Source organism: Neolamprologus brichardi, chromosome 3 (assembly GCF_056152115.1).
Source record: "Neolamprologus brichardi isolate AB-2024 chromosome 3, ASM5615211v1, whole genome shotgun sequence".
Taxonomy (NCBI): Eukaryota; Metazoa; Chordata; class Actinopteri; order Cichliformes; family Cichlidae; genus Neolamprologus; species Neolamprologus brichardi.
The window spans coordinates 7555853-7566426 of record NC_142106.1 but is presented as its reverse complement, the minus strand read 5'-3'; the positions used below and the strand labels follow the sequence as shown (position 1 = coordinate 7566426).

Genomic DNA, 10574 nt, shown 5'->3' with positions numbered 1-10574 from the left:
GAAGGTAGTAAATAAAATCATATTTATTACCTTCAAAATATTTTATATTTTACCAACATAAAATAGTTCTATTTAATTTGCCAAACCTGAAGCTCCAACACAAAAACACTCACTGACTCTGAGATCAGAAATTCATGTATGTTTGTAACACAGTTTGACTTTGTGTCAGTAAATCTCATGAACAGCCTGAAGATGAATAAACTGTAGTTCAGAGTCACTGACAGACAGCACAGACACACACTGTTGGTCTGAGTCTGAACATGATGATCAGCAGAGATGTTTAATATATTCAGCCGTCTGATGGATGTTCAGAAGAGATTATTTATGTCTGTCCTCAGATCGCCTGATTCACAGTTCAGCTGTGGAGACTGAAGACGAAGATCAGCATCATCAGTTTTTTCTGTCCTTGATCATCTTTCTTTCTTTGGTAGCAATGACTTCTTGGAACAGCAGGCGGAGACTCAGAATTCGGCTTTGAAAACTTTGCAGAACCTCATACCTGTTTGCGACGTTTGATTCTCTGTTTTTGTATTTTTGCCTAGATCCATAAAATAATAATAAGAGGAAGAAGAAGAAGAAGAAGAAGAAGAAGAATTCCCAGAAAAACTATCATCCATACCGGATATCCTCCCGACTGATCTGCAGGTGAGAAAAAGGTGTCAGCTGTCAGGTAGGTGATGAGTGAATAATAGAATAGAATTATTTTCCTCATCTAGTTCAGAAGACTAGGTTAATAAATTCATTCACAATATGTATTAAGTGAGAAAATGTTCATACTGGGGGATTTTCTGTGTGTTTAATTTAAAAACAGGAAACACATGATCTGACCAAAACTGAAGCCTCCATCTTGTTTTTGCCATAAAAGAAAAAAATGAAAATAAAATTAAAACTTAACAGGTCTGACAGCTCCTTTGAGGTCAGAGGTCATGTTTGTTTCATCCAGCTGTTCTATATTAATTTTACCCGTTTGGCTGCAGATCTGTGAGAGCTCATTAAACCATGTCTGAGACTTTTGGGAGGTCAAATCCTCGAGTCTCTGAAAATGTGTTTATTTATTATGAGGCTGAAAAGTCTGAACCTGTTCAGATTCGATGATAACAGCTCTGTCACACCAACCAAACTACACCGTACACAATTTACCACCTTTATATATGAAGCACTTCAAATAATAAGATAATAATAATAATAAATAAAATTGTGAGAACTGACAGACTGCTTTCAAAAATATAGCTAAAAGATGACTTTCCCAACTCTCAGAGAGCTCAGTGTGATCATTAACTCATCATTAACATTATTGAATTCATTTCTGAATTCATTTCTGTAAAATTTGCACTATTTAATTCAGTTACACAAACAAACTGAATTGAGGCTTTTATGGAATTTACTGTGAATAATAAGTTAGTACAAAGATCAGCTTGTTTGTTCTCAACTGTGAATGAATAAAATTAATTAATTTAAATTTGCACAGTGGCATGGTGGTTAGCATTGTTGCCTCACAACACCAATGCTAACCACCAAGAAGGTCCTGAGTTCAATTCCACCATCAGACCGGGGTCTTTCTGTGTGGAGTTTGCATGTTTTCCCCATGTTTGCGTGGGTTCTCTCCAGATACTCCGGCTTCCTCCCACAGTCCAAAGACATGCACTTAGTGGGGATACGTTAATTGGAAACTCTAAATTACCCATAGCTGTGACTCTGTGGTGCCCTCAGCCATCTTTTACGGTGTGGTCTGCTGGGGAGGCAGCATCCCTGCTGGGGACAGGAAGAGACTGAACAGTCTGATCAGAAGGGTCAGCTCTGTTATAGGATGCCCTCTGGACCCAGTGGAGGTGGTGAGTGACAGGAGAATGGTGACTAAGCTGTCATCCCTGTTGGACAACATCCCCCACCTCATGAAGGAGACTCTGACAGCACTGAGCAGCTCCTTCAGTGGCTGCGGCACCCACGATGTGGGACGGAGAGATTTCGCAGGTCTTTCCTCCCCACTGCTGTCAGACTCTACAACATGGTCTCTGCAGATGACCACACACGTGCTGACAGACACACACACATCCCATACACAAATGTAAATCTCGCCCTTTCTCCTTAATGTGCAGTGGCACCAAGTGCAGTTTTCTCTATGTAACAAAATATTTTATTCTATTTGTATATACACTGAACAAAAATATAAACAGGGTAACATAAGTGGCACATAAGTGGTCCGCAGGTGCGCATGCGCTTTCAAAATAAATCTTTAAGAGTTCTAAAGAAATGTCTGTCCTCCAGAAAAACTTCTTATCTGGTGCGTGCCTTTTATTTTGAAATGCACCTGCGGACCACTTATCTGCACTCCTGAATATAAACACAACACTTTTGTTTTTGCTCCCATTTTTCATGAGCTGAACTTAAAGATCTGAAACATTTTCTACATACACAAAGGACCCATTACTATCACATATTGTGTTAGTGAGAACTTCTCATTTGCAGACATAATCCACCCCACCTCACAGGTGTGGCATGTCAAGGTGCTGATTAGAAAGCATGAATATTGCACAGGTGTGCTGCCCACAATAAAAGGCAACTCTGAAATATGCAGTTTGATCACACGGCATCTTAAAACTCTCAAGAATGAGATTAAGTTGCTGAACCCTGACGTCTGACATGCCAAATGAGTTAGTTTAGCTGTAAACTTTGGTGTGTAAATACATAGAGTGAGGAATTTATTGACAGTGGGGGTACGCCTGTCATAAAATGCGTAGTAAGAGCTGCCTCAGCCAGATAAACAGGAAGTCACAGTTATAAGCCTGGGGTTCAGCCTGGGGAGACTGTCCTCGCCATAGAGTGAGAGCGCGATGAGAAAACATCCAGTGCACTATATGAAGTTGTGGTTTGAGGAAAGGTGTTTGTTGAATAGAGTAGTGTGAACTTTAAAAAAAACTGAGGAATGCAGTGAGAAGAAGTGTGTGTGTGTGTAACAGGGAGTGAGAGTGTGTGTGTTCATAGCTCGATGGAAATCGGCTGATGTGTGTAGGATGAATGATTGGGCCGCGATTTTTTGTCAGATTTTTGGGTTTTGTTTTATTACAGTGGAACCCCAATTTACGAGATTAATCTGTTCCCGAGGGTCTTTCGTAAGTCGAAAATTTTCGTAAATCGAAGCACCAATCGCGCCTTTTGAGTGAGCCAATGCTGAACGATAGGCTATAGGCTAATTGCTAACTAGAACAACAATATGTCGTTCAAGTGGAACAGTGAAGTGCAAGTACGGAAGCCAAGGGGTTGTCACATAATTCAAAAGGCATCTGGGACACTGACCACATCAGATGGTATGTCCCTGTGTCTAAAAGGATTGTAACGATTCAATCTATTCTAAAATTATAAAGAATTGTTTTAAAAAAAACTTTTGTAATGACATCATATTGCTGGCAGTGGAAACTTCAGTATGTGGCACGAGAAGTTCTGCAGCCAGCAAAAAACATGAGGGGACTGATTGGGTTAACAATGGGGTAGACTTGTAGTCAAGACCGCCTAAACCAAGACCAAGACAGACCGAGTGAAGACCAAGACAGAGACCGAGACAAAAAAGTCTTTAAACTGCAGCCAGATGCTGCTTCGTTTACGGGTTTCAGGTATATTTATGTGTTTTTGCAATGCACTCGCACAGCCCTCCTCACTGCTGTCTACTGTCTCACTCGTGTACTGAGAGGACGCACGCTCAACTTGACTGTCGCGTCTCTCACCCTGTCTGTTTTTCACACAATGATATTATCCTATATCCTCGCATGTGATTGGCCACAATATGGAGGGATTGGAGCATAGGTGAGCTGTATGAGAGCTGTGCAGCGAAAGGAAATTAAGTGAGGAGCCGTCTCTCGCTCAATGGGAGTCGACTCTTCTGATTCACTATAAAGCACTCTCTAAGCACGGCTCTCAGAGCTGATGCTTTTGCGCATGACACATTATCGAACGTTACGTTGTTTGTCATGGATATTGTTGACTCCAAATCTCCCGACCACTATGTCGATCTGAGACCCAGACAGTGAAACCAAGACAAGACCGAGTGATCCAAGACCAAGACCAAAGTCCGTTGAGACCAAGAGAAGACCAAGACCACGTAAAAGTGACAGGTCTTGAGACATTCAACTCTACAATGGGGACAAAAGTTTGACTGACTTAATACTGATACGCAAGATTGCACCTGCTCCACCCAAACAGTGGGAAAGGGGTGCATGTATGTATGTTTTATTTTGTTTTGTTTTTTTTACAGGAGGAGAAATTTAAGGCAACATCCTCGGTTCACATCAGCTTGTGGGCCCTGCAGACTTTAGTTGCCACTTATCTGTGCTACTGATTTTTTGTGAAGGAAACGGTGTTCTTACTGGCTGCGTGGTTAGTTATGGTATGACACTGTATTGTTGGAAAATGTCAAATGTTACAGGGAGGAAAATGTAATGTGAAAATATACTGTGTTGAAAACAGTGTCACTCCTTTCACAGCAGCAGCAAATTGGTAACTTCATGATTTACAGCAGCACCTCTGGAATCTGTTTATCCAGGCCTGACATCCAGGACTCTAATGTTGTTTTTACTCTGAGAGTCCATCTGGGGGATTTGGCATCCAGCAGACAGACATAGGTTTAATAAAGCAGAATGTGCAGTAATTACAGGCAGTTTTATTGTACTATGTACTATTATATCACTATTTATCTCGAGTCGCTGAGCTCATAGCATTAAACAAGTGAGTGACGTATTTAAAGAACAGTCACAATGTATAATGTGTTGGCATAAACATATGGGATGAGCTAGGATTTGGGCAAATTATGGCAACAGTAGTGGTTCAATTTTCTGGGGAAATAAATTGCACAACACAAACTGGTGACTGTAGTGTTGTATGCCTCATTACTCTTCTGACCTCCAGGTGTTTGCATATGTGAAGCTCATATGAACCCACAGAGTTTTTTTTGAGGCAGTCGTGGTGTGGATGCAAGCTCCAGGCGGAGCCAGGAGTTAGACATACTTAACATGAAATTCATACTGATTTTATTTTCTAACACAGGTTTACAGGCGTGGAGCGAAGCTACTTCAGAGGAAAATTTCTGATGTTGGTTGAGAAATAATGTCACTAACCTTTTTCCTTTTTATTCTTCTAGTTCTGGTGAATTGACACATGGGGGAAACCATGTGTCAAAAAGGGGAGGTCAGCTTTAATATAAAACAGTGTTTTCCAGGATGATTTCTTTATGACTCTACTGTGATTTGTGTGATTAGCAATTCATGCACAAGCAGTGTTGGGGAGTAACGGAATACATGTACCGGCGTTACGTATTTAAAATACAAAATATAAGTAACTGTATTCTGTTACAGTTACTGTTTAAATAGGTGGTAATCAGAATACAGTTACTTTGTTGAAAAAAATAGACCACACGGCGGCCATTTCCGATTTCATATATTAGGCTCGTAACGGAATACATGTACCGGCGTTACGCATTTTAAATACTAAATATGAGCAACTGTATTGCGTTACAGTTACCATTTTAAAAGGTGGTATTTACAATGCAGATACTCAGTTGAAATAAATGGATTACTTGGCGGTCTTTTCCTGTTTCGTATGTTAGGCTATGCCCTCTCTATTTTTGATAATTCGACACAAGTGGAAACCCAATCAAAACATGTATTAAGAGGCTCTAATGCCTGTGTCTCAATCTCATGGCCCATGTCATCTTTATTTACGGACCGCATAATGACATGAAGAAATAATTTTAAAAATTATTATTCAAACAAATTTTTTAATATGAAAGCAATAGGCAGAGTGTTACAGGCATTGCCCTAAAGAATATAGCCTCATGAGCAGTAGTCCGTGCTGCAGGGAGAATGGACTGCCATACTCGTTATGTGTCTGTGAGTGAGGAAGGGAAAAAAAGGGGAGTGGAAAAGTACGAGTTGCCACGATTCCACTTGTAGTCTAAAGAGGTAGCTGGTCTTATTACCTGTTTTATTTTGTGACAAATGTAGCTCCTAGGCACATCTCTTTTATCCTGACATTATTGGAAATTACAGTTGATTAAGATTATTCCAACCTAACCCATTTCCTACTTATTATGTGTCAAATGTAAATAGTCTGGTGTGTGTACTGTTTGTATACAAAATGTTTATTTATTGTTTGTAAATGCATTAGATATTTGAATCTGTTAAAATACAAATAGGTGACAATGGTAATATAAGCGGGTTAATCGCAGTGTTAACAGTACTGCACAGACATGTTATTGATGCTGAACAGCAGCAGAATGTAATTACAGATTTATTGTAAATAAGGATAAAAGACAATTATTTTGTAAGTGTATACTTGTGAGAAAAACAAGGTGACCAAAAGGGTTGAACATATGGACCTGATTGAATGTGTTTTTGGTGTTAAAAGAGAAATGTGTGTGTCTAAATGAACAGAAAAGAACACAGTGCAATTCAGTTAATAAATCAGACGAAGGAAGAGCCTGCAGACCGAGCGCAACTCATGTCTCCAATCTCTGCTTTTCTGTTTAAAAACAGACCCTATAGAAGGCCTGTAACAAACAGTAATAAATCACACAGCAATAGTGCATTCATGTAGTTGTAAAAAGCATGTTAATATATTAAGTAATCCAAAGTATTCAGAATACGTTACTGTCATTGAGCCTGTTTTGTGCAGTAACAAAGCAGGCAGCACTGAAAGCAGCTCTAAGTGTTTGTGTTGTTCAATGATTTGTGCACAACAACAAAAATGGGACCTCTCTCATCCATCAGTCATCATGTGGACATTTTTCTGACACACTTTGAAGCTGATGGACGTTTTGTGTCTGCACTAAGTACGTTTTCACAGCTATGGCACCGGCAGGATTCACTTTCACAGACTCACACACACACTCAGCTCTACTCACTCACCTGTAACACTCAGGTAAACAATGTTAATGGGCTCCCATGAGTCTTTTTCTGCCTCACTGACACCACACATGTATGCTCCAGTGTCATTAATCGTCACATTCTTCAGAATCAAAGACACGTCTCCATCCTTCATCTGCCTGTCCTGCAGATCCACCCGGTTCATAAAAGATGGATGCTGGAAAATTGGAACAAATTGACCATTCTGGTATGAAAGGACAATTCCTGACTTCAGATCAGCTCTGGTCCAATTTACAGCTGTGATTTTGCTGTTTGGAGCTCGACATGGGAGAGTGACGTTCTGTCCAGACTCAGCTTTGAGAATTTTGGGGTCTGAAAGAGGAAACAACACAGAGCAAAGAGGTTAAAGGTCAAAGTACAATTATGATCAGAATGACTTACTTTAAATATTTTGTTCATTTCTTTTGACATGTGAGTTTTAAATGAACCTCTGAACATCCACCAGGTCACCAGTGACCCACTGAGGGGGAATTTTAGCCTCATGTTAAACATGCAAAGTGTCAGAAACTACAAGATGTTAGCTTCCACAGAACAACAACATGTGTAGACAAATTAACATAAAAAGTGTTTTAAAAAGGTTATTGTGTTTTTAACTATTTGCCTGTCTACGAGAGGTCTGTTTGTAAAGTTGTCATGGTGATGAGTAGACCTTGCGTTTTGGGGGTATACTGTCCCTTTAAGAGCCACTTGAAGCCAGAGCACGCATGTACCCAGGTTTGTGTCACCCACTGTGCTCTGCGAGCGGGAGCACTGCAGAGTTGGAAGCTGCAAAAGTTTGCGTGGCTATTTACATGTGAGTTAAATGTGCTAGAAAAGTGTAACATAGTGCAAATATTGTCACCAGTAATGCCAGATACTGTAATTAGCCTGGGAAGCTAACTTTGTTATGTGATGACTCTGTTTTTGTGATGATTTTTGTAGAGTTCTGGGGTCCGTTCTTCGTATCTCGCTTACTACATCCAAGATCAAATGACACATCCAAGATCAAATCATCGCGCCAACTTTGAGCTCGCTGTTCTCCGAACACACCTGTTGTTGATGATTAGTACAGCTGGATGAAGTGATGTGAGATCACTGGGTGGCTTAAAAGGGGCTACGCATCGATAGTAGAAACATTGATCGGCAACCCTTTGATTGGTCGGCGAAAATGTCGAAGGAGCGCGCTCAGTATTTTTCGGCAGCAGAGCAAGAACTCTTGATTGAGGGATTTCAGGAGTTTCAGAGTTTAATTAAAACGCAAGGGAACACTGCAAAGGCTGCAAAAGCAAGGAGAGAGGGCTGGCAGAAAGTTGCTGACAAATTAAACTCGTAAGTAATTTATTATATTATATTATATTATATCAGATTAATGCTCCATGTTGCTGTTTGGAGCTTTTCAGTGAGGTTTTTGGACATCCTGATAATAATGAATTGCAGTCGTCCAGCCTGGAAGTAATGAATGCATGAACTAGTTTTTCAGCGTCACTCTGAGACAGGATATTTCTAATTTTAGAGATGTTGCGCAAATGGAAGAACGCAATCTTACATATTTGTTTAATATGTGCGTTGAAGGACGTGTCCTGGTCAAAAATGACTCCAAGGTTCCTCACAGTGTTACTGGAGGCCAAGGTAATGCCATCCAGAGTAAGAATCTGCTTAGATACCATATTTCTAAGCTTTTCAGCGCTGAGTACAATAACCTCAGTTTTATCTGAATTAAGAAGCAGAAAGTTAGCGGCCATCCAGGTCTTTATATCTTTAAGACATTCCTGCAGTTTAACTAATTGGTGTGTGTTATCTGGCTTCATGGACAGATAGAGCTGGGTGTCATCTGCATAGCAGTGAAAATGTATGCTATGTCTTCTAATGATGCTGCCTACGGGAAGCATGTATAATGTAAACAGAATTGGTCCTAGCACTGAATCCTGTGGAACTCCATAATTAACCTCAGTGTGTGAAGAGGACTCTCCATTTACATGTACAAATTGGAGTCTATTAGATAGATATGATACAAACCACTGCAGTGCAGTACCTGTAATACCTACAGCATGTTCTAATCGCTCTAATAGGATATTATGGTCGACAGTATTGAACACTGAACTAAGGTCTAGCAGGACAAGCACAGAGATGAGTCCACTGTCAGAGGCCATAAGAAGATCATGTGTAACCTTCATTAAAGCTGTTTCTGTGCTGTGATGAGCTCTGAAACCCGACTGAAACTCTTCAAATAAACCATTCCTCTGCAGATGATCTGTTAGATGTTTGACAACTACTCTTTCAAGGATTTTTGATATGAAAGGAAGGTTGGAGATTGGCCTATAATTAGCTAAGACTGCTGGGTCTAGAGATGGCTTTTTGAGTAAAGGTTTAACTGCAGCCACCTTGAAGGCCTGTGGTACATAGCCGATTATTAGAGATAGGTTGATCATATATAAGATCGAAGCATTAATTAATGGCAGGACTTCTTTGAGCAGTTTTGTAGGAATGGGGTCTAAAAGACACGTTGATGGTTTGGAGGAAGTAATTATTGAAGTTAACTCAGAAAGATCGATTGGAGAAAAAGAGTCTAACTTAACATCAATGGTACTAAGAGTAGCTGTAGATAATATTACATCTGTGGGATGATTATTGGTAATTTTTTCTCTAATGATAAAAATTTTATTTGTGAAGAAGTTCATGAAGTCAATACTAGTTAACGTTAAAGGGATGGTTGGCTCAAAAGAGCTCTGACTTTTTGTCAGCCTGGCTACAGTGCTGAAGAGAAACCTGGGGTTGTTCTTATTTTCTTCAATCAGTGATGAATAGTAAGATGTTCTGGCTTTGCGGCGGGCTTTCTTATAAAGCAACAAACTATTTCTCCAGGCTAAATGATGATCCTCTAAATTTGTGACACGCCATTTCCTCTCCAGATTACGAGTCATCTGCTTCAGGCTACGTGTTTGAGAATTATACCACGGAGTCAGGTACTTCTGATTAGAGACCTTAGTTTTCACTGGAGCTACAGTATCCAGAGTCGTACGTAGTGAGGAGGTGAAATTATTAACAAGATAATCGACCTCTGTTGGGGTAGCGTTCAGATAGCTGCTCTGCTCTATGTTGGTACAGGACATTGACGATGATAACAGTGGCTGGATTATATTCTTAAACTTAGTTACAGCGCTTTCAGAAAGACATCTACTTTGATAAAGTCTACTCTCCACTGCTGTGTAATCAATTATTGTAAATGTAAATGTTATCAAGAAATGATCAGACAGGAGAGGGTTTCCAGGAAACACTGTTAAATGTTCAGTTTCTATGCCATATGTTAAAACAAGATCTAGAGTGTGATTAAAGTGGTGGGTGGGTTCTTTTACATTTTGAGAGAAACCAATTGAGTCTAATAACAGATTAAATGCCATGTTGAGGCTGTCATTTTTAGCATCTACATGGATGTTAAAATCACCCACAATAACTATTTTATCTGAGCTCAGAACTAAATTAGATATAAAGTCTGAGAAATCAGACAGAAACTCTGTGTAAGGCCCAGGTGGACGATAGATGATAACAAGTAAGACTGGTTTCTGAGTTTCACAGCTGGGGTGGACAATGTTAAGCATGAGGCTTTCAAATGAATTAAAAGTCTGTCTTGGTCTTTCATTAATTAATAGACTGGTGTGAAAAATTGCTGCCACACCGCCCCCTCGG

At 39.9% G+C, this 10574-nt stretch overlaps 1 protein-coding gene across 1 annotated transcript in view; it reads right to left on the bottom strand.

Annotated features, from left to right (window-relative positions):
- Nucleotides 1-538: 538 nt before the first annotated feature.
- Nucleotides 539-10574, bottom strand: part of LOC118456030 (cell adhesion molecule DSCAM-like) — a 533233-nt gene continuing 523197 nt past the window's right edge. The window contains exons 12-13 of the mRNA XM_087831802.1: nucleotides 6894-7223; nucleotides 539-639 (exon numbers count right to left, since the gene is read on the bottom strand). Of these exons, the coding sequence (XP_087687928.1) occupies nucleotides 539-639; nucleotides 6894-7223 (431 nt within the window). The remainder of the gene's footprint in view (nucleotides 640-6893; nucleotides 7224-10574) is intronic.